Source organism: Labrus bergylta, chromosome 10 (genome assembly GCF_963930695.1).
Source record: "Labrus bergylta chromosome 10, fLabBer1.1, whole genome shotgun sequence".
Classification (NCBI taxonomy): Eukaryota; Metazoa; Chordata; class Actinopteri; order Labriformes; family Labridae; genus Labrus; species Labrus bergylta.
Genome location: NC_089204.1, coordinates 27,044,058 through 27,068,585, shown reverse-complemented (window position 1 = coordinate 27,068,585; position 24,528 = coordinate 27,044,058). Strand labels below are relative to the sequence as shown.

The window sequence follows — 24,528 nt, the reverse complement described above, 5'->3', positions numbered from 1 at the left end:
CCATACAATTGTTAGATAGTGAGCCTCTGATTGTAACTAACTCATTGCCCGTTTTCTGCGTTTATCGTGCGCAGCAGAATATCCAGACTTAACTATTTATAGAAACCCGATAAGAGTGAAACTTCAACAAATCAGGATAAGAGCTGAATGCTGTAAGTCTATTTTGGAGTTATGTTGCTAATCTATTATTTTTCATCTTTTTTTTTTTTTTTTTAATGAAGTTTGAACTCCAGTCGATGATGATTCACTGTGACGTGACGCGAGCCCGGGCGGACGTTTGTCGTGATCTCCCAGCCAGGACATCGGTAAGAACGAAAACACAAATTAAGCTGTCAGAACTCAAGTGAAGTAGTGGTTTAACATGACGATTCTAAGTTGCTCTTAATGGAAAGAGAAATGAAATCAAGCAGCATCCAGGTTGTGTGCGTAAAAGCACTGTTGTAAGTAAAATATACTCCTGTGGGGTCAGCAGAGGTTAAATAACCCGCTACTCCTACCTATTGGTGCTGTCTGCGCATTGGCCCCTCCCCTTGATGCCCCCCCCCCCCTCCCTCCCTGCAAACCCTCCAATCCAGTCCTGTAACCAAACATCAGCATGAATATGCATGAGCCCCCTGATGGTTCTGGGGACCTCGGACGGTCTAGATAGCTGAAGCAGATTCAGTTGGGTTTGTTTTGTCGGGGGCTCCTTCAGCCCAACAAATCCCAGAGAAAGGACTACTCTAAAACCTTTCCTGCTCCACGGGTGGAGATCATGGCTCAGGCCCCCAGTGTTAGAGGGCCACTGTTGGTTCTGCTCCTGCAGCTTGTCCTTATCTGCTCCGCTCAAGTAAGACTCATTATTTTTCTCTTTCTCTCTCTTTCTATGTGGTGTTCTCTTTTTTTTGGCTTTGTAGACGGATGTGACCGAGGTGCAGGTGAGTGATCTCCTTGTGCAGAATGCTAAATGTCACGTAAAGCAGATGCTGGAATTGTGTGTTTCGAGTAGATTAAGTTAAAGTTAAGTTTAAGTTTTCGACACAAAAAGTCAAGGTGTCTCATTTGTTAAGTGTCTCGTTTTTTTCTTGCAAAGTGTTGTCTCATTGCTGATCAATTCTGCAATCAGAAATCAGCTCAATAGTCTGTTAGCTATTCCAGTTTCTCCCAAAGACAGTCTTGTCCTCTGGCAACATGCAAAAGGCAGTGCACCTGTTGTCTTTTGTCATATCTGTGTAGCAGTATGCAAAACAAAATAAAAAGCCACCACTGGTATCTTTGTATCAAATATTAAAGCTAATATTTTCTCATTGTATTATCACTACTTTCCCCCAGAGGAGTCAAGGACCTGCTGGCCCTCCTGGACCTGCAGGTGTCCCGGGAATTGATGGCGTTGCTGTAAGTGCTCTGTAACAATGTCCAGATTATGTGCTGCAAAACTCTGCAGATAGTTCCCTTTTGGCTCACCTTGCATGTCTTTGTTTCAGGGGGAAAGAGGAGACGATGGCGAGGAGGGTCTTCCTGTAACTATAACCTCTAATAATATATATTAAAATGATGCATTCAACAGCGTTTCACTAACTCATGTGTATGTGAAACCTTTGTTTCCAGGGGCCTGATGGAGATGCGGGTAAACTGGGCTCTTCGGGACTACCTGGAATTCCCGGGAACGATGTGAGTGCTCAATATTTGATCTGCTATATATATTTAAATACATGTCATGGTACAGATATGTTCAGAATCAGTGGAATCAACACAAAAAGGAGTTTTCAAGGGGGAGGAAATCTGCAGGGATTATCCCTCCGTTAAGGTTATTAATTGCACTTACAAGACTTTAAAGTGACCAATGATGTTTGAGATTTTGTGTGGAAAAAATGTGAGGAATTTATTAAGCAGGAATCCAAATTTCCTTTGTAACAGGGAGAACCAGGGCTCGAGTGTAATTAACTCTGCTCCAGTTAGAGTTTAAAGGAGGGTTAGAAAAACATCCAGCATAAAACTGCTGCTGATGACAGACTGACAGAGAGAGACTCTAATGAGTTCAGTTTAATTTGAACACTCATTCAGAGTGTGTTCCCTTTAAAATATTTACTAAATGTTTCTGTTTGAGTTATTTCCTGTCGAATCCAGCAGGATTCAGGAAAACAATGGCGGCTTTGTGGCCTGGCTGTAGTTGGTATCTCCTGTTGAGAATCCTCAAAACGGTGTGGAATGACTTCTTTCAGTGCGCTTGTTTAAAATGAGACAGAGGAATGTAACTCGCTGCCTGGTTTACAGTCTGTAGAGTTTTGCCCTCTGCCCCTGGTGCTGACTTTTTTTTTTTTGTTTGCCTGTGAAGTTGAACACGCTCTCTGGGACGTCATGACGTGTGCAAATATCACACTTATACTCTTGAAAATGAAACTGTAGTGCACTTTATATTCAATACACTTTAGAGGTGGGCTTTGTAGTTCAGTAAAACCCACTTATGAACACATGAGTGACTCCTCCCACTGATGTACGATTGTGTTATGGTGATGTATCACATGAAGGAGGGGGAAAGAATTGACTTCTGGGTAAAAAAGGTGAAACAAAGAGTTCAAATAGTAGGTTAAAATCTTCTTAAATGAACACATTTTTAGAGATGCACACCATCTCTACCTTCAGATTTAGACTTTTTGAAGTTAGCTCTTGTGTTCTGTACAAACTTTTTATTACCAGAGTTTTATGGCAGAATTAAAAAGTGCATGATTCTATATGTTTAATCTATGAAAGGTTGTTTTGTTTTGATATATGTTTGAACATCTCTTAGGTATATTTAGTTTCTTCTACTTGCTCATTTGTGTCTTTACTTAGTGCACTCTAATTTGTTTAAAATGATAAAAACAGGCATGACTTAAATGTTTTTTGTTTTTGTATTCATTCTGGATGCCAATAGAAAACAAAAGTATGAATAAAACCTTCGTTCTTTGAGTTGTACACACAGGTTTTACAGCGCCTGGAGGTTTGTCATGATGTATTATTTAAGCATGTTGTCTCTTCTCTGCAGGGTCTGACCGGCCCTATTGGAGACCCCGGACCCGACGGCCCCCTCGGACAGAAAGTGAGTGACTAATGAGCCTTTTTTGCCTTCCTGCTTCAGAGACAGAGTCAGTGAAACGCGTGCCAAGCTGCTGTCCAGTTGTTTTTGGCCGGGGCAAACGAGAGCTGCAGTGCATAAACCAATTCCTCGTGACAAATGAGACTTAATCCTGCGGGTCTTCTGTGTAATCTCCGTGGGGAATGAAGCTTCAACATCGGTTCTCGTTAGAGGAAACATTGCTGGGTCAAGTGTGCCCGGCCGGCACAGTCATGTGATGATGAGCTGGAGGAATGTTAACTGGGAGCGTCTGCAGGCTCAGATAGCTCACTGTAACCGGCTGTATTTCAGTTTGATCAACACCTGTTTGTGTTTTTAATGTTTGATTCGTCCTCTTTTAGGGGGAACCTGGAAAATCTGGACCTCGTGGAGCAGCTGTGAGTAATATTTACTCTTTAGTTGAAGCACAAGATCAACCATGAACATCTGAAAAGACCAAATCTAGAAATCTTCTTTTGTTCAAGTTCAATACGTTGATCACTGAGTTTTTAATTTATGTCTTTCTTTAGGGTGTTGGGCAAGATGGACCCCCGGTAAGTAAATAAGTCATGAGCCACTAAATCAGAGGTTTTTTTTTTAAGTTTTAGTTCTTTTTAAATCATAAATCACTTGATATTGAGTACCTTGAAATTTGTCTTTGAACAGGGACCACCCGGGTCTGGAGGACTTACAGGAGAAGGTGGAAAAGGTGGACCACCTGTGAGTAGAGGCAAAGAAATAGTGTTACTCTGTGTTAAATTATAACCAGGAAACACACTGAGGCATCTAATATACAAGCGTGAATACTGAGGTGGGTGTATACCAGCACCTTTCAGGGGCAGAAAAGATGTCTTCATCTTTTTATGATGGTTATGATATCAAATAAGTGAAGGTCAGTGTGAGCTGAAGTGAAGTTTGTCTATCTGAAGCCAACTCACTGCTGCGTTAACTAACTCAGTCCTTATGAATTTATGATTAAACATTAAAAAAACATAGTACAAACTCTGTTCACACATAATAAATAATATGTTTTATCCATTCAACATTCAAAAATGTGTCATGAAATTAAAGACACAGGGACTCACATTTTAAAAATATTTAGAAATTGATTATATGCTTAAAAAATCTACATAAATTAACATTTTCTGAATTTCATCTTCCCTCTGGGTACCTTATGACCCAGACATTTACTGATTTAAATTCTGTTTACTGTCTACTTTGATATTTGTTTCTGCATCAGAGCTCTGTGAAGGAAAAGGCAAATTTCCCACTTTGACAATAAAGTTAATCTTATCTCATCCTAATAAATACTTAAAGCTCTGGTTCTCAACTGGTCGAGCCTCAGGACCCTCCACCGCCTATATGAAAAATCACCACCCAAATTTCTAATATTTTTCAATCAGATTTCTTTTGATAAAAAAATTGTGCAGTTTGGACCTCAGACGGTACAAAGCATGACAGAACAAAGAAACAATCTGTTAAAAAAAAAAACGCTTCACAGACTTTTTGCCACAGTTTTGCGACCCACTGAAAACAGCTCTGAGACTCACTTTTGGGTTCCGACCCACCAGTTGAGAACCACTGACTTAAAGGATGCTTGAAAAATGTTAATATGACCGATCATACAAAATAATAGTAAAAGTAAAAACATCTAATCTGGTAAGGAGACCTTACTGTATTCATGGAAACATTCATTTGGCTGCAGCTCGTTCCATTACTTTAAAGTCAATCAACTCTTCCAACCAGCTGCTCAAACTGAAACAGCTCAGAGTTCGAATCTTCCAATGCAAAACAATTGTCCCTTTGATAGTTAGACAACCCAATGTTGGTAGCTCATCTATTTAGTCTCCTCATATACACAGTACAGGACTTTTTGGAGCAACACAGTCCTGACAGCGTTCCCTCAGCAGGAGATTCAGACATCAAATAAAACTGTATAGAAATGATCAGTCTCGTTGTTGAGGGTCTCGTTTGCATCCGTGGGTCATACAGAGGCATCAATATTAATCTCAGTCTGTTCCACAACCAGCTACAAACTCCTCACAGGAGCTTTAACTTCATGTTCAAGTCTATAAAGCAGCGTCATTCATCAAGCTGAATTCTGTACACATAATAAATGTTTCTAAAACAAGGAATGGAAGCTGGTGTGCTCGCTGTGTGTCGGGTTATATCTGGTAATACAACAGTGAACTAGCTTACCTCCCTGTAGAAGAGGAGTGGTGTCTGAAGCGGTTACAGACACACTAGCGTGGGAGAGAGTAAAGTAGTAAGGAAAAGAAAAGAGTAGAAAACGCCAAACGGCCTTCGTCAGGGCGCTGAAAACATAAATGTATCTTTGCCAGGACTCTTGTCATATTTAATACGATTAAAAACTAGAAATCTTCAGTCTCCAACTGTTAAGGAGCGCCCAGATGAATGTATTCTCTCTGTTTTTTATTTATTTTTTGACACCTTTCTTGTCTTTCCTCAGGGGGCCATGGGTGTGAGAGGACCACAAGGACCTCGCGGAACAACAGGACCCCGAGTAAGTAACACTTCATTTATATTTCACCAGAGTAGAGGTCATGAAATCAGTTAGATATATAGATACTTTGTTGTTCCTGAGAGAAATTCAAAGCATCCAGTAGCAACTCACAAAGACACACATAACATAAAACATTTGTTACATCGAACAACACCCGCTGTCCCTCCATACAGAGATCAAAATTAAACCTGTACAATTAAAATATAGACCTGTATAAGGAAAATGTTAATAACCCGTGCAGGAATAAGAATATAGACCTATGTACAATTTAAAAAGTGTTACAATTAGACCTGCATGACTTAGAGTAGACCTACAGCTGCACAGCGCATTCATGTCGCATCTTCAGCGGTTTCTGAAAAGAGATGAGTGTGCATATTTTAAGGTGCATTTTGCTTAAACATTATTTGTCAAGATAAATATGGAAGTGTCCAAATAGAGGCTGCTTCTTTAAGACAGCTGTGCATCTGTTTTTAGTCTGTGCCAGTGTTTGAATAATGCCGATACAAAAAGTGTTAACCTGAGTTTTCTCTGAACGTCAGGGTGCAGCTGGAATGCTGGGCAGTGCCGACCTGGTAAAGATTTTTTTTTTTTCCAGAGATTTTTTGTTTGTTCGTTATTTCTTTTTGCATACGTGATATCAAGAATATTGTCTGACTTCTACCTTGTTGTTTAGTGTACAAACTCATGTCCACCTGGGACTCCTGGACATCCTGGCCTTCCTGGCATGAAGGTGAGAAGCAGCTTGATTTCTTCAAAACCTAAACTGCCTTAATTGTTGCAAAGTAACGTATGATTAATGTCGCCTCTATTCATTGTCTGTGTGTTTTCAGGGCCACAAAGGTGTAAAAGGTGAAGCAGGGGAACCTGGGAAACAAGGGCACAAGGTAAGATGTGTTTATTAAAGAGGAACCTAACTTATTTTCAACCCAAAGCTGAATATTTCTAGATGTGAGGAATGTTATGAAACATCCACAACAACAACAACAACAGTGTGAATTTAAACCAACGTTAAACTGCGAAAATAATCACTTAAAACATAAATTTCCCCTCAACAAGCGTCTCACACGCCACAGCGTTCCACATCAGAAATAAATGATGCATAGTTTAAACGTGAAGAAGGGATTCCCAGCGCCTTTGAGACGAGTTATTATTCGGCTGCTCCGTTTCAAGAGGAAGTGATACATTCCTTTATGTAAAGCCCGGGACTCCTCGTAATGCACGGAGGATGATTCATTTGAAACGATGTCTAAGCTCAACTGCCCTCTCTCTGTAATGTGTCTACGCACTATATAAATGGAAATGAGTCTGGGCCCATCTCCTTTTATCACCCCATGCCAGGGTGTGATTTACTGTCAGTCTGCGCCCCGTCCACAAGAATGATTTTTCTACTTCACTGCAGGTTTCATTTGAGGGAACCTTCTGCCTGTTTTCTGCTCGAAAATTCACATATTTGAACTCAACGTTCACAACAGAACAAGCAGATGTTGTGTCTAAGGTTGAAAGTTAATTTTTTCAAACATGTAAGGAAAAACAAGTTTGATTATAGAGCATCATGCAAACAAATAGAAACACAACGTGCCCTACATGGTGAAACAAGACAAAAAAGAAGCACACAAAACAAAATTAAGACATTAAAATACAAAATATATAAAAATAAAAACCCAACCTTTGAATTTATGAATGCCCTGCTAACACCCCTGATTCTTCCCCCGAAGGTCGCTTTCTGGAATAGAACATATGAGCAACCCCTTTTTTTTTAAAGTTATCCTAGAGGAATATTGAAATTTCAAAGATTGCACCTTACCTTTCGGAGCAGCAGTAGCTCAGTCTGTAAGGACTTTGGTTGGTAACTGGAGGGTCGCCGGTTCAATTGTGGACCAAATTATGGAAGCTGGTCTGGTAGCTTAAAAAGGTCATTGGCCGGTCACTTCCTGAGTACTGCCCTTGAGCAAGGCAGTGAACCCCAGACAGCTCTCTCTCCGCTAATGCCTGTCCACAGCTCCTGTTTGTGCATGTGTGTACTCTACGTGTGCTAGAAGCATGTCTCTCAATAACAAAGTGTTAAACCAGAATTCCCCTCAGGGATTAATAAAGTATGTAAAACAAAAGAAGCACATTTGGAGGTACACACAAAAACATGCAGCACGTGTGTCTAAAATGAGCACGGACAAAGATACACATGACTACATATAACTTATATCAGCATGATACAAATCAGACAATAAACAAAGCCAATTTCAACCTTTCTTTAAACCTCCGATTAAACCTCCGGGGACTTTTTTTCAGAATCATTGTCTGTGCTATGAAGGGAAGTACTGGAGCACACGAATCACTGAAGGCAAATTTATTCATGTGCAAAGAACAAATGTTTTGACACACTGCATCTCAAATTTCCCTTAAAGGCTTTATATGCGATTTTTTGATCCAGCAGATGTCGCCCTTGAGCACCAGCATGAAACCAAAACAACTTGCGGTGCATTGTTGTGTTAGCATGCTAATGCTAGTGATCTTTATTATGCTGGTATCTTCACACTGCATGTAAATTTACCTGAAATGAGCGTGATCTAGAAACACAGTTAAGCAGTGAGTACAGTATGTTATTCTTCTTTTCTCTAGTCCCTCAATTAAACAACTTTTATACTCAAGGGGAGGAGTCAGCCGGCCGTCCCGGCGATGTAAACAAACTGAAGATAGGACTCTGAAAACTCTGAAAACATCACAGACAGTGGGACTCGGGTGTTACACCCATTGTAGACAGTCATGATTTACAGAGTTATTTTCAGAGGAGATACTTGATTTATATTACATTTAAATGTGAAAAATTGCATATAAAGCCTTTAAGTAATTTGTGTGCTCCAGTACTTTCTTTGGACCCTGCCTGTGTGAAGGAGTCCACTGAATTATATTTTGAACATCTAAGGTCCTTCTCTGACAGCACCGACTTCCATCTGTGGAGTGGCTTAAGAGCAGAAGTTTCCTTCTTCATTGTCTCTGTTATATTAAAGCTCCTGTGAGGAACTTTTTTGTTTTTGTCGATTTTGGCGCCCCCTGTGGACAAAAGAAGTATCTGTTATTTATTTTCTTTGCTCATTTTTGTCCTGTTGTAGTGTCTTGAAACAAAAAATCTCATCCCACTTTCTTTTAGCAGTCACATTAATCTCACATTGAGAATCTTTACAAAGGGGAAACATTGTCAGTATTCACTTCATCACTGTCTGCCACATACCCTGCTTCAGTCAATAAAAAAACAATGTCTCATCCCTGATGATCTTGTTTGCTTTTGTAGGTCATAAAGTGACACCCATAATAAGTTCAGTCTGTTTCATGACCAGCTAAAAACTCCTCACTGGAGCTTTAATTCATTTTTAAAGTGGGGCGAACAAGCAGAACAAAACACTCTTTCTACTTCCAGATGTAAACAAATGCTGAACCGTTCCATTCCCTCCCGGTCTGTTTAATGGGCAGTATTTGGTCATGAGTAATGCACTGTTTATATCTCTTAATGGTGAATTGTGATACACATATTTAACAGAAGAAATTGCCTTCTTAATAAAAGAAAAACTTGCACAGCCTCAGGGCAGAACCGCTGCCTGTCTTAATGGAAATACCCCCCTCAGGTCCTTCAGAGTCGGCACATCAATTATTTGTAATTTGCGAAGCAGGAGAACAGTAATTTGGAGTTAAATCATCTGCCTCTGCCCCCCATGCAATCAATTAAAAACGGTTGTGTTATGCGTTTCTAATTACAAAACAGCTCATAGGAGCAGCCTCGGTTTAAAAAAAAAAAAACATCAAGTGGGATGTTTGTGTGTTAGGATGGAGATGGACTCCTGTGAGGGAGTTAAATGTTTCATTGTTGTTCTTTTTCTGTCACTCAGGGCGAGGAGGGAGACCAGGGAAGTCCAGGGGAGGTCGGATCCCAGGGACCAATGGTTAGATACCGTTTCATTGTATTGTATAAACACTCCTTAACTTAGAATCTGTTCTTCTCAGTTATTTTTCTCTGCTCACTGAGGCACCTGTTGGATCCATTTGTTATTTCAGGGTCCTCAGGGAATACGTGGAGCCACAGGAATGATGGGTTCCAAAGGAGAGCTGGTGAGTGCTCATGATACCCTTCTTACATTATCGCTAATAACTTCAACTTCTTCTTACATGTGTGTTAAAATGTTTATTCTTTAAACAACACAATTGTTCTTGTTCTCTGGCAGGGAGCTCGAGGTCTGGACGGAGAGCCTGGTCCTCAGGGTGTTGCCGGGGCGACTGTGAGTTTGAGTCCTCAATACAAGTGCCCTGTTGTTGTTGTTTTTTGCAGAAAATCATGAATGCATGAACAGCTTATGATTTAACTGATTATTTTTAGGGAGATCAAGGCCAGAGGGGCGTGATGGGTGAGCCGGGGCCTAAAGGTGAACTGGTAAGTACATGAACGCCTCCTGTAGAAATCAGGTTAATTTGTACAAGATACACAAACTGACAAATATGTTGTTGCTTTGTCGTTCAGGGCGTTCTAGGGGCAAGAGGGATCACCGGTCTGCCAGGTCCCAAGGGAGACGCTGTGAGTGTCTAAAAAATAACTACAGGTACTTCTTCAATGATCAGATACAATATGTGCTAAAACATGAGTTTGTGCTTTTGTCACCAGGGGTTGCCGGGCGTGGATGGTCGTGAGGGTATTCCTGGGATGCCTGGAGCAAAGGTAGAGCATCATTTCTACTTCTTCTCATAAAAAACCTCTCAGATTTAACCAAGCAGCCACTGTCAGTGTTGAAAAATGAAAGCAATGCAGAGGTGGCAAAAAACTGCAGTTCCTCAAGTGTCCACTTGAGGCTTCAATTCAATAAAAAAAAAAAAGGATTATTCCCCGGGGGCCAATTCAAAAAGGATTGGCTGCAAAATCCCTGGAAGTGAAATTAACACCCAATTAAAATGTCCATTTTGACATCTGAAATCAATGTGTTTACAGCCTGGTTCAAAAACACTTTTAGCCAACACTGTACGGTAGCAAGTTTTTTAATTACTCACCCGTTTTGATTTTACAAAGAATAAGAGTTATGCATAATTAGAGGCGTCACTGATCTGACTGACATGCTGGCAGCCAGGAGGCTTAAGCCTTAGCTCCACCCTTTTTTCCTGTTGCTACAGTAGGTCGACCAAAAGTAAATTTGGGACGGCATGTCCAACATGGTGACTGCCACTGCTGGGATAAAGTTCCGCTTCAGAAACCAATGGGTGACGTCCCTAAGACTACGTCCATGTTCTTTACAGTCTGTAGATCGAACGCATTAGTCCATAACAAAAAAAATAAATGCAAAACAAAAATGAAGGCTACATATATTTTTTTAAGAGCTGCATACTTCTTACCCTGAAGGGTTTTTTTTAATATCCTAGCTCAGTGAACTTATGAAATCTTAACCTTTAAAACAAGCTGAACCCTCAGAAACAGGCTAAGCTAATGATAGACGCAGCTTAGCTTTCATCCCCTCCTGACATCCTGTATCTGGTGAAGAGAGTCAGAGAAACACAGATAATAAATGCAAGGCTTCTTTGTCGGCTTTCACAAACTAAAAAGCATCTCAGCTTTACATAAAAATGTGGTGAGCATTGTTTGCTCGTGATACATCAGCTGAAATCAGTTCTTCTTGCAGCTCGTTGCTAGTACAGTAGCGTTAGCAATATAGATATATCATGGCTGTGTAGGCTACTGTTTGTAAGTCAGTTATTTTACATATGGATAAAAAATGATGGTATAGGAACAGTGCATTGACTAGCACACTCTCTAACCTGATTCTGCCTTTAAACTTGTAATTGTTGTGTTGTCATGCTAATGCTATTTGGCTGTTTTTAGACTGTAAGCTTCATTTCTTTTTACCGTCTGTTTCTCTGCAGGGAGGCATTGGGAAGGCAGGCGTTCCTGGAGAGGTTGGACTTCAGGGGCTTCCTGTGAGTATGACTTTTAACCCCAGACTGTCAGGACAGACACTGATTGGACGCACCTGAGTGAACCCACCGGGAGTGCTTTAAAGCACCGTTGCACACACATCACACTCCTTCACTCAACTGCACATCCGTATTGTTGTAACAAGAAACAATCAGAGATGCTTTTAAATCCTGTTTTTTACAATAGACAATAAACTTTTTTTCTGTAGGTTGATATTTAAAGTTATTCATTCTATACGATCCCGTCCCTCCAACCCAAGCTGTTTTCACACATGCATGCCAGAACTTTTCTAGTCACCAACCCTGCACCTGTCACAGGATAAAATCATCATCATCCCCTCCCACTCACTTGCTTGCCTGGAATATTTCCAGTATATTTTCTGCTGCGTTCACATATCCTCCTACCCCGACTTCATGTGAAAAATGTACAAAAGGCCTGGCGGGAAAATTCCAGTTAAAGTCGGAGTGAAAAATGTCCCTACCTGAACATTTCAGGAACTATTCAGGGCTTTTGTGCATGTGTGAAAACACCACCACACTTCAGGCTGTATGGTGCGATCTACTTCTTCCTCAGGATGAAAAGCGAGGGTTCAGTTTCTAAGCCCTCTAATCTTTCATTAGTCTAATTAATGGCACTAATGAGAATCAGTTTGCAGACATGAATTGCCTGCATGTGGCAGCTTTAAGACTAAGATTAAGAAGGTGTAAAAGTCATCACCCGATTTAAATATCCGGAGCACTTTCATCACCTCAAGCTTTTCTGGTCAAAAGCTCAAACCAATATATATTTCTATCTTTTAAGCCTCCCGCCTCGAGGCCTCAAGTGTTACTAAAAGTGAAAAGTGTTGATTTTAAGGGCTGTCACTGCCTACAAGAAATATTTCCTTCGTTGTAGGATGTCATTCCTTTTTTTATTGTTGTTTCTAATAAAGAAATGTTCTCTGTTTTTAGGGTTTGCCTGGTTCACCCGGACCGAAAGGCTTGAGCGGCTCTAAGGTAGTTGTCTTTATCATTTACTAAATATCACCAGCTGTTTCTTGCATGTTTCCCCCCCTAATCTGAAATGTGGTTGTTTCTGAACAGGGAGATGTTGGTCAGTTGGGCCTTTCTGGAACAATGGGATCTGCCGGCAAAACAGTAAGCAGAGCAGCATGGGTTAAATTAGTGTTTCAACACCTCTGTTTTCACCTCTGACGTGTCACTGTGTCATTTTCTTTGTTGCTATACAGGGTGAGCGTGGAGAGCAGGGAGAGGTGGGACCTGTGGGACCCATCGGTGAATCTGTGAGTATTTGGCATACTTGGAAATGTGTTTATTAAGCTTTGTTAAGTTAATTTAAAATCAACCTCTGACTATCTTTTGTCTTCTTCCTAACAGGGAGATACTGGAGTGAAAGGCCCCTTAGGTCCAGCCGGAAAGCCAGGTGCAAGGGTGAGTTATACCTTCCACTTTTATATTTGTATCTTTATCATATTTTATTGTTTTCATGTCTGTTATGTTTTCCTTAGCACCGGCAAATTCTTGTTCTACCTTCTTTGAACCTGTCGTAGCTCATCTTTATCAAAAAACGTATTTGCACTTAATGTCATTTTCCCTGTTCTGTGTGATTCTCCTGTTTCTTTATTTTAACGAAAATCACTTTACTCCCTCATTAAAGTTCATGAAACACATTACCTTTTAATACCTGTTTAGTTTCTCAGTCATCCAGATCATGAGAAATTTCGAAGCTTGAACTAAAGGCAGCCTGATTTTCAACCGGTCCAGCTGCCCTTGGCTCAAGCTCATAAATCACCTTTTAATATTATAATTGTAACAATAAGGGTTTTAAAGCACAATGACATTGAATTTAGACTTTTACTAGTTGATTTTATTTAAAGAATATTTGTGAAGAGACCGTCCATACATCTTTAAAAACTTTCTGGAAACTTTAGCAGCCGGTGTAAATGCATCAGTTATGGGTAAAAATATATGTGAAAAAAATTTCAGACAGCACACACATCTGAAAAGTTGAGTACTTGGTGCTGCAGGGCGAGGGCCCTGAACGTTACATGTGGTTACATTCTGTCTGATGAAGGACGAGGGCCCTGAACGTTACATGTTGTTACATTCTGTCTGATGAAGGACGAGGGCCCTGAACGTTACATGTGGTTACATTCTGTCTGATGCAGGGCGAGGGCCCTGAACATTACATGTGGTTACATTCTGTCTGATGCAGGGCGAGGGCCCTGAACATTACATGTTGTTACATTCTGTCTGATGCAGGGCGAGGGCCCTGAACGTTACATTATGTTACATTCTGTCTGATGAAGGACGAGGGCCCTGAACGTTACATGTGGTTACATTCTGTCTGATGCAGGGCGAGGGCCCTGAACGTTACATGTTGTTACATTCTGTCTGATTAAGGGCGAGGGCCCTGAACGTTACATGTGGTTACATTCTGTCTGAAGAGCGATATTTAGAAGGATACATATTTAAAACGTGCATTACAATAATTATAGTTTCCCTTTTTGTTACTATAAAAAATAATTAAAAGCAGGAAAAAAGGGAATCCGAGTATATTTCCATATATGTTGTCCTGGCTGTTGTTTCACTGGAATGTCTCAGAGAATAGAGCGAGGCTGAATCTCACAAGAGGTCTATTTTCACAGTAAGGGGAGAAGCAGCGAGCAGAGGGCTGAATGAGCTCTCTGTTCTGTGGACATTCCTCAGACAGTCGGCCGGTGATCAAAGGGGTGGGGGGTGGGGGGGGGGGGAGCACATGCAAACAGGTCCAAAAGAAACAAGAAGGGACGCTGCGCTGTGTTCAGAGTTAATTACAGTCTAAATCTACTGATATTTGATTAGTTTAAGCAACATTAATAGAAGATTACGCTTTTGCAAAGTGTGTTAATAAACCTACTTTGAATAGAAAAGGACAGAATGCCTTCATGTTGCACATTGAACAATGAAATGCACTATTTCCTACATGCACAAAGGCCTCAGGCACTCACACACGTATATATACTTGTAATAAAAATGTTAAATAACACAGAAGCAGATTCAAGTGTTATGCTGTTTTTACGTTCTGTCTTGACTCTTTTACGTGTGATGTGAGGATCTTTGGGTTTGTAAAGCGAGACAAATTTCAATGCAAACGGACAATATCTCTTATATTCCTTTTATAGACCATGTCGCAGATTAAATTTTGCTGCACAGGGCGCCGGTAGTGTATTGGTTAGTGCACGCACCCCATATACGGAGGCTATGGTCCTCCAGGCAGGTGGACCGGCTTCGGGTCCGACCTGTGGCTCCTTTCTGCATCTGTTACCCACTCTCTCTCTCTCTCCGATTTCAGACTGTCAACTGTCCTTTCTCTAAGTAAGGGCATAAAAAGCCCCAAAATGAACCTTTAAAAAGAGACGTTGCTGCAGATTTAATGGATAGATGCGCTACTTTGATCCCAAACTGAGAGATTGTGGTGTTACAGCAGCAGGTTATCAGACAAAACTAACAAAAAGTAAAGGTATAAATGTAGTCTCACATGAACTAAATCCTAATACAAAGCTTAAACTTAAGTTCTCACAAACTGAAGTGTATTAAAACTAAAGTCAACAACTGAAATGTAAACAAGCAGCTCTGCAGGAAGCTAGAGGTGTGAATGTGTGATAGAGGGAATCATAGTTGTGCAGTGATATTATAGAGAGCTGTTTATGTGCAAACACTGTCTACACACTGTTTAAATGTGTTTGCAGATGTTACACATTATTCTTTGTTTTTATTTGCTGACACTCTTTTGTTGTCAGTCCCGATGTGTTGTTGAGCGTTGCTGAGAGATGTTTGTTTTTTTATCCGTCACAGGGACCTAAAGGTGACCCCGGCCTGCCTGGTCTCCCTGGTCCTCATGGTCTGCCCGGGATGAAAGGAGAGAGAGTAAGACAAGACCGCAGTCCTCATTCAGAGGAACATCTTTTCACACAATTGTCTTAACAACAGAACAAACAGCTGATCAGCTCCCTCTAGTGGGGACTAATGGAAATACTTTGAAATACTGCAGTTCACAACAATCCCTTTAGTCAGTAAACACACTTGTTTGGTTTGTTACAGGGAGAGCGTGGAGAAGCAGGACCTAGAGGAGAGCAGGTATGAATCCAGACATTGAATATGAACTCTGTCTTGATGCTGCATGTTTTATAACCTGTGGGATGATTTGCTTTTGTTTTTAAAGGGAGTTCAAGGTGATGAAGGAAATCCTGGCGACAAAGGGGAATTTGTAAGTTGTTGCGCAAACACAAATGTTTTTATTTATATATTTAATTTCCTGTTTTCACAATAGAGCCTCACTCATGTCCCTGTTTTACATCCTTTGTCTTTTAATAAATGTTCTTAGGGTGAGACCGGAGAAGCTGGAGCTAAAGGAGAGGTGAGCTCAGACTTGATTCACTCACCTTGTGTTTCAGTGTTTCAGAAACTTCTGCAGCTGTGTAATATGTGTACTAAAAAATTGTTTTGCTGTAAAGGTCGGTAACACTGGAGAGCCTGGTAGACGGGGCCCGGAGGGAAGTCGAGGGCAGCCTGGCATCGAGGGGCCACCCGGCTCACCTGGACCACGGGGCATGCAGGGGAACAGGGGAGCAACCGGAGTCAGAGGGACCCAGGGTCCCGCGGTGAGTCGAGGAAATAAACACCTAAAGGAATAAGACAGAAAGAAAGAAGCAGTTCAAACTACAGCCTTTAACGTTTTGATTCAGCACTTATAGCAGGTTTTTTTTAATTCACTGTGTCAATTTTTATGTATGAAGGGATCATTGTCATCAGCGTAATTTATTAAAGGAAGAACGTGTGACTTTCTGATCCAGTAGATGTCGCCCTTGAGCACCAGCATGAAACCAAAACAAACTGCTGTTTTTTTCTGAAGCCTCAGCTCTCCTCCAGCGACACACCTCCAACCCCTCTCCACTCGCGTTCACATGAAGGAGTTCGCATCAAAATTAAACACCATTAAGAGCAAGCGGCGGACATAATTGGCCTTTGCTCAAGCTGCAATTGCCCGTGTCCTGCGTTGTTGTGCTAATGTTAGCACCCTGTGGTTAGCTCCTAGCTTCACATTGCACATAATTTGACACAGAATGACCGAGATCTAAAAACACTTCCATGACATTCAAATAAGCAGAGAGTATGTTCTCTATGTTCTTCTTTTCTCTAGTTCTTGACTAAAACAGCTTTTATACTCACACTTCTCACTCATTGGAGACAGTCATGACTCAGAGACACATTTACACAGGAGAGACTTGATTTGTGATGTTTTTATGTGGAAAATATCCCACATTCTCCCTTTAAAGGCTTTATATGTGATTTTTCACACTTAAATGTAGAAATATTAGTATATAAGTATAAGTATATCCTCTGAAAATAACTCTGTGAGTCATGATTGTCTACAATGGGTGTAACACCCGAGTCCCACTGTCTGTGATGTTTTCAGAGTTTTCAGAGTCCTATCTTCACTTTGTTTACATCGCCGGGACGGCCGGCTGACTCCTCCCCTCGAGTATAAAAGTTGTTTAATTGAGGGACTAGAGAAAAGAAGAATAACATACTGTACTCACTGCTTAACTGTGTTTCTAGATCACGCTCATTTCAGGTAAATTTACATGCAGTGTGAAGATACCAGCATAATAAAGATCGCTAGCATTAGCATGCTAACACAACAATGCAGCGCAAGTTGTTTTGGTTTCATGCTGGAGCTCAAGGGCGACATCTGCTGGATCAAAACATCACATATAAAGCCTTTAAGATTTATTTTTAGGCTTTGGTGCCTTTATTAGAGAGGACAGTGGTCACCAGGAGAGACCGATGTCAGTAAAACAGGAGGAGTTGTGTTTTCACTCGATAACAGTTCTGTGGAGTCGTTTCATAAATGTTTAAGACACTGTCGTGAAAATCTATTAAGTCATCTTTCCTTCCTTCCAGGGAAAAGAGCCGAGTGATCAACACATCAAACAAGTTTGCATGCGAGTTATGCAAGGTAAGAGCTGATAGGCCTTTGACCCCCGTTTATCATTCCCCAGTGCCGGGTGCTCCTCGGGTTTAATCTTCCCCACAATGCCTCATTACACCAACCACACATACTAGAGCCGCTGTCTCATTGATCCGTGCAGCTGCTGAATCCTCTGCAGTTCAAAAAAAATAAAAAAAAGGCAAGATCTCATAACCGGAACATGAAATAAGCTTCAGCCTTTGTTTGTATGATGGATGAAAGATTTCCTTTATAGGAGCTTTAGAGAAAACGTCTCGCTGAAGTCACAACCTCTGTTCTCTTCATTCAGTTGCTCTTACGTCTTCCCCAACTCATCTCCTGCGCTCATGATTTTTTTATAGCCCTTGTGCTGAAAAATTAATTTCACCTCCAGCAGACCTGCACTCCTCTGCTTGGAGCGAAGACTCTGAGCCTGGAAAGGGAGAAAAAAAGAGAAAAAGTCGAGCAGCAGCTGCATGAATTTTCATCAGGAGCCGGAAAACTAGAGTCTTAAGTGCAAGATAGCATGCAGAAAGGAAACACGGGAGATTAATATTAGATCTTTTGCAGCGTGAACATACTTTTTCTGCTGCTGATTGCTGGAAATAAAGAGTATTATCTCCTCTCTGCTCGATTTACTATGGAAAAAAGTTTGAAAAGCAGGAGCAGCTCAGGGGATATCATGCCCATAGATTCACCTCTCTGCACGTTCAACTCGTCAACAAAACCCGTTGGACCATCTCCTCCATGAGAGAGGTGCTTTTGGGCTTTTAGAGATAAGCCTTCTTTCTCTCCAGAATGATTTATTACAAAGTATTCTATCTTCAAACGCTCCCCTGACATCAGTAAACTCAAAAAACTGTTAGGAAACAGGTTTTTTTTTTTGTGTCTGTGGTTCATCCAGTTCTCTCCCTCTTTTTTTTCTCCCCGTTTGTGCTCCTACAGAACAACTGGCTCAGTTAGCTGCTAGTTTAAGGAGACCTGAGTCTGGCGTGGCTGGTTTACCTGGAAAACCTGGACTTCCAGGACCTCCTGGGGCACCGGGAGACAATGGCTTCCCTGGGCAGTCTGGAATAAGAGGACTCCCAGGACTCAAAGGGCCGCCAGGAGCTTTGGGAGTGAAAGGACCCAAAGGTAAGGATTTCACTGGCAGGTTCACTGCTGGGGTTTTGTGAGTGAATAAGACAAAATAAACAATAATTTATTATAAGAAGAAGTCGACTTAACCTCTTAAAGGCTTTCTATGTGATTTTTCACACTTAAATGTAGAAATCAAGAATATCCTCTGAAAATAACTCTGTGAGTCATGACTGTCTACAATGGGTGTAACACCTGAGTCCCACTGTCTGTGATGCTTTCAGAGTCCTATCTTCAGTTTGTTTACATCGCCGGGACGGCCGGCTGACTCCTCCCCTCATGTATAAAAGTTGTTTAATTGAGGGACTAGAGAAAAGAAGAATAACATACTGTACTCACTGCTTAACTGTGTTTCTAGATCACGCTCATTTCAGGTAAATTTACATGCAGTGTGAAGATACCAGCATAATAAAGATCGCTAGCATTAGCATGCTAGCACAACAATGCAGCGCAAGTTGTTTTGGTTTCATGCTGGTGCTCAAGGGCGACATCTGCTGGATCGAAAAAATCACATATAAAGCCTTTAAAGCCAGTGCAGAATTGCCTTGAAAGGCCAGCAGGGGGCGACTGCAGTGCTTACAAAAACAAGTCAAATTTAAATTTTAGTCAAGTTTATAACCAGATGGGAAAATGAGCGTACTTCTAAGGTGATTTATAACGACATTAAATATAAAAAAAAAACAAAGATGTGGGCGGCCAAATGTTCTGAAACAAAGGCTTCAAAACTGTTGTTGTTTTTACAGACCAATTGATGATGTCACAGCAACTACGTCCATTTCTTTCATAAAATCTGTTGTGCTCAAAATACCTTGTTGCATGTTACAGGTGAAATTGGAGACAGGGGTTCCAGAGGGCCCACTGCACGAGGACCTAAAGGTCAGCCAGGAGCTCCTGGACTTCCTGGTGAGTCGATTGAGCCGTCCATGCTGTTCACCCGCTCTGTCCTCATGAACATGCTACACAAACATAGGCTGAAATACACACACATGCACAAACAGGATCCTGTGGACCCGCATTAATGGAGAGTGAGAGGGCTGCCCACAGTGGGCGCTCCTGAGCTGTTGGGAGGGGGGGGGGGGGGGTTAGGTGCCTTGCTCAAGGGCACCTTGACAGTGGACTGGCACTTCTCCAGCAACCAGGCCAATTTCCGGACTTGGTCCATGCCAGGACTTGAACCGGCAACTCTCCGATTTCCAACCCAAGTCCCAACAGACTGAGCTACTAAAAATAATAATAATTTGACCTTAAAACCTGCTTTTCCAAAGGCAGATATATTATTTAAATCCTAAATATTACTGTTTATTTCAAGTCTGCCTCAAACAATATTCAGTTTTGAGTTATTTTACACTAACTTACATGCACTTCCTTTGTTTAAATTGTGCACCTTCACTTTTTACAATACATTGCCGGAAGAGATCTTTTCTTCGCTCATGTTCACGACTGACTGTAAAGACGTAAATAAAAGCGAGTCGATCATTATTTGTTGCAGCAAGCTTCCTAAACTGAACGTTTGTGATCACAGGTGAGCCGGGCAAACCGGGCTACGGTCAGGATGGTCGGGACGGACAGAGGGGACCCCCAGGTACTCACGGGCTGCCAGGTGTACCCGGTCCTCCCGGATCAGCTGGTCCTAATGGTTACTGCGACCCGTCAGCCTGCAACCTCCAGGCAGGAGCCGCCCACCAGTCTCTGGATGTGAAGGGACCTGCAGGGAACTAGGAGACACTGTGGCAGAGACAGACAGACTGTTTGATTAGCTCCCCCCGAGCACACAACATTTTTTCACACCGTCTTCCAAAGGGCTGCTGGTTGCTGTGGTGTCTTCAATCCATTAACCTCTAGTCCTGTGAGCATGTTTTTGTGCAAGCCACACGTCCATCAGAAGGAGCCAGCATCTTCGAGTTTTGGAAAAACACAAAACATTGTGCTTTTATACACTGCAAAACTCTAGCTGGTTCCAGTGTGTTTTTCTTACCTGAGAGATGTTTGATATTTTCAAGACAGTGCTCTTCCTGTTTTTAAGACAATATGAAATGACCAGAAATGTTTATTTATCCCACCCTCATGTTCCTCTGTCTGCATTTCTTCTCATTTTCTCCTCCCAAACTGTTTTCTTAATTTAAAACTCCAAAAAAGACATTTACAATAACGACTCAAAGTAAATCAGAGTCGTCAAAGGACTTTTTAAATTGATCTCGCTAACGTACCAAAGATAAACCTGATGACACCTCACTTTGTTTTGATTGTTTTTGTACATGTCAACACGTCCAGCAGTTCTAAAAAAAAAAAAAGGAGGGAGGATGAAATGTCACAAGTCACACTGACTTCAGTTTATGTTGTAAATCTGTAAAAAAAAAAATAAAAGTGTTGAATTGTGGTTAATTATATTTCCTACAAAACCACCTGACGTGAGAGTTTGCCTCATTGTAACAAGAGTTTAGATGTTCAGATATATCATGATAGGAATGAGGGAGAGCCTCATTGATGGTTCAAATAAAGAAAACAACACATGAAGTGTTTAATTTATTCTGAATACTTGTATCAGCCTGTGATCTTTTTGGACATTTCTAATTATTCCTACAAACGGCTAAAATGCATGATAAAAAAACCCCATCTAACATAATCCCACTGCAACATCCATTTAGTAGCCTTTATGCAAGTATTGATCAAATTCCCATAGACCGTATAACAGATGGACGTAGTCTCCGCGACGTCACCCATTGGCTTTGGAAGAGGTGTTTTGCAACCGCCCTTATTACAAATGCTATCACCCCCTAACTTTAGATATATCTAGAAGCATGCAGAGGAGTTAAGGCCACAACACGTAAACCTCTCTGTCAACTCACCTTCACTAACAATTGTGCAAATGTAGCGTTTACGCTAAGCTAATCTTGATCAAAATGGGTGAGTTATGAAAAAATCTATCCCCCGAAACAGTGTGCACCAATAAAGCAAACAGCGACTGGTACCAAATTGATTACTTCTGCTGCAATTTCTTTTCCCATTTTACTAACAGACCTAATTTGGATTTCTTAGACTTTGAAGTCAGCCTCAAGTGGACACTCTGGGAACTGCATTCTAGATTCTGCTTCTTTTTTTAACATCTATTATGTACATTATGTGATCTTTCGTAGCAGATGGAGTTTGCAACCTGTCATAGGAACATAGACGCTCAAGTTTCCGTCTTTTTTTTTAGCACTTCTGAGCTCTCGTCTTACTTTTCTATCAACACTTCAATTACTAATCTTTATCTTCTTATACGGATTGTATGATGGGATAGAAAGCTCCAGGCCTGCTACTTATAGGTGGTTTGAAAGAAATCTATTTTAAAGGTGGGAATCAAATTTGAAATAAAAAATAATTTGCTGTTTTCTAGGTTTCAAAGAACGGATGTTTTATATGAATCCTTCACTTGAATGGAACCAAATGTCACTACTGCCCATTGACCACAGAGAGATAAAGACCTCCTGTTCAAAATGCATGTTAGAGCTAAAAAAAAAAACACACCACAAGAACACACAGGAGTAAAGCACTGAATAACATTTATTGCACACGAGTAAGGCAGGTGCCATGAATCATTGAAAATGAAAGATGCTGCAACAAAAAAAAAAAAGTGTAAAATATAACCTCTGATTCCTGGAAACCACACACACACACACACACACACACTGGATCATCCCTCAAACACAGGAACATCATTGCCTCTTCACAGAGAGTCTGAGTGACACATCCTGGATCTATGTTTTCTGAATGCACATAAGGCTTTTCTTTTCTGTAAAAGGCAACAGGCAGTGATGTGATTTTTCATGTAGACATGTGGTGAACCAAGACTGAGGTAGATATTAAACCAAAAAAAAAATAACCCACACATTAAAGTCACTCAGCATGACGGAAGCTTATTCAGGAGAGGAGAGGAGCTACAGAGAGAGCAGCAGGCGGACATTTTTAATCCCAGGGACCATGCTGAGAGGCTGAACCGCGTTCCCTCTCATTACAAGCTTATTTATACGATTAGATTACTGTTAAATAATGAGCAACAATGAAGCTGATGTGATTATTCTAAGTGGATCTCGCCTGTCTTGGGATGTATAACAGCAACTTTTTAAATGACGCTTCATCCTAAAAACGCCTCCATCCTTTGAGCTCGTTTGAATCTGACATTTTTTTTCACTTAGAATAAATGGATTTTAACTCGGAGAAATGGCACTGAAATCACAGGGAAGTGGGCTGTAACATCATCACCCCCTTTTTTGTTTCCTCCCTTGGTTATCATCACACACTTAAGCTAAATGGAAATCACAAACCGAGGCACATTAATATCAATTCAAGCTAAATTCAATACATGCAGAGAGAGAGAGTGGCTCTCATTGTGCAAGAAAAGAAGTTAAGGCGGCATTAGTTTGCTGATATCGTCTCATTTGAATTTGGTCAAGGTCAGCGTTCTTGTCTCGGAGGGGAAGCCATTAAACGGAATACGAAAATTAGTGCGATGAAAGGATAGAAGCCAAAAGAAGGAGGTTTTTCTTTTTCTTTTTATGAAGCCCATAACCCAAAGAAAGATTGTTTTCCATTCACATAACAGAGAGAATAAATACAAGTCCAGCAGGGGGCTCTTTCAACTCACAAATGAAGTCGGCTGCACACGTTTGATTCAACACACATCTCAAGTTCGAGCTGAAAAAACACCAAGACTGCACACCAGGAAAAAAAAAATATATATATATATATATATATATATATAAAAAATTAAATGTTCTGCAGCTTCAAAGTAAGATTGGAGTTATAATTCACATGTATAAGAGACGCATGATGATGTGAGACAAAGTAAAAAAGGGTCTAGCAGATCTAAAAAAAAAAAAAGATGAAACGCAGATTGAACAGAGTTCTTCATGTCACAAAATATCAGGAACACCCACAAAAGATTTCAAACATTGATCACAGGAGGAGAAGTCAAATTAAAGCCCTTGAGTCAAATTCTTGTCAAACAGCCCTCAAAAAGAAACTTGGAAGTTCTTTACACTGCAGGCCAATTATATTTCTCTTTCTCTTTTTAGATAAAGTTCGTTGTTTAGGGTGATGATGAAGCTCATGGTTTTTCTCGAGGATCAACAAATGGAGCGTCTTCCTAAAACCCATCGAACACAACCTCACATTGAATCCAACCTTTGAAAAACGAGGATTTCGACGTCTTCCTCTTGAAGAAGTTTTGGCCAAATTGTACTCAGTCAAACATCTCTTCTTAACTTTAGGAATATCAAATGGCCTGTTTCAATAAAGTTGACTCAAGAACTTTTGAAAGGAGTCGAGATCATTGAAATGAAACTTTAGAGTAAATAAATAAAATCCAACTCCAGTCTTAAGATTCGGCCCCCCAAAAAACACCCAAGAATACAGACACACCAGAACTACGTTTAAAAAAGACGGACGACACTACAGCGCCCCGAAAGTGGAGACAAAAACATTTGGAGTGTCCCCTACAACATAGGTCATGAAGCCCACCTTCTCTATGCAAACAGGTGAGGGTCATGGGTCAGAATATTAACTTTTTAGAATCTTGTTTTATGATCCAAGTTTCTGAGAAATTTAGTTATAATTTGAATAAAATGCATTTTCTTGCTGAAAACAGAGTTGCCATGACATCCTGAAAATCATTAAGATGCTGAAAACGAAGATGAAGATGAGGAGATACATAAGATGATTAAGATGTGACCGAAGATGAAGGAAGATGAAAATTAAGATGACGATGGGAATGATGAAGATATAGCTGAAAATTAAAGATGCTATCAGTACTGAAAGTGCTCAAGAAGTTTCTGAAAATGGTTAATATGCTGCAGATGATGAACCCACTTTTCTGAGAAAGCT

The 24,528-nt window shown here is 40.8% G+C and overlaps 1 protein-coding gene across 1 annotated transcript; it reads left to right on the top strand.

Annotated features, from left to right (window-relative positions):
• The first annotated feature begins 649 nt into the window (after window positions 1-649).
• On the top strand, window positions 650-21,176 carry LOC109983212 (collagen alpha-1(IX) chain-like). Its single transcript, XM_065959373.1, has 32 exons — window positions 650-829; window positions 1,312-1,374; window positions 1,464-1,499; window positions 1,588-1,650; window positions 3,005-3,058; window positions 3,436-3,471; window positions 3,604-3,627; window positions 3,740-3,793; window positions 5,544-5,597; window positions 6,137-6,169; window positions 6,271-6,327; window positions 6,428-6,481; window positions 9,476-9,529; window positions 9,642-9,695; window positions 9,809-9,862; window positions 9,961-10,014; window positions 10,102-10,155; window positions 10,243-10,296; window positions 11,487-11,540; window positions 12,489-12,533; window positions 12,621-12,674; window positions 12,767-12,820; window positions 12,915-12,968; window positions 15,375-15,446; window positions 15,621-15,656; window positions 15,742-15,786; window positions 15,904-15,936; window positions 16,034-16,180; window positions 17,484-17,538; window positions 18,475-18,663; window positions 19,492-19,569; window positions 20,189-21,176. Exons 1-32 carry the CDS (start codon window positions 755-757, stop codon window positions 20,383-20,385), a joined length of 2,040 nt encoding a protein of 679 aa, XP_065815445.1. The 5' UTR covers window positions 650-754; the 3' UTR covers window positions 20,386-21,176.
• The last annotated feature ends 3,352 nt before the right edge of the window (window positions 21,177-24,528 follow it).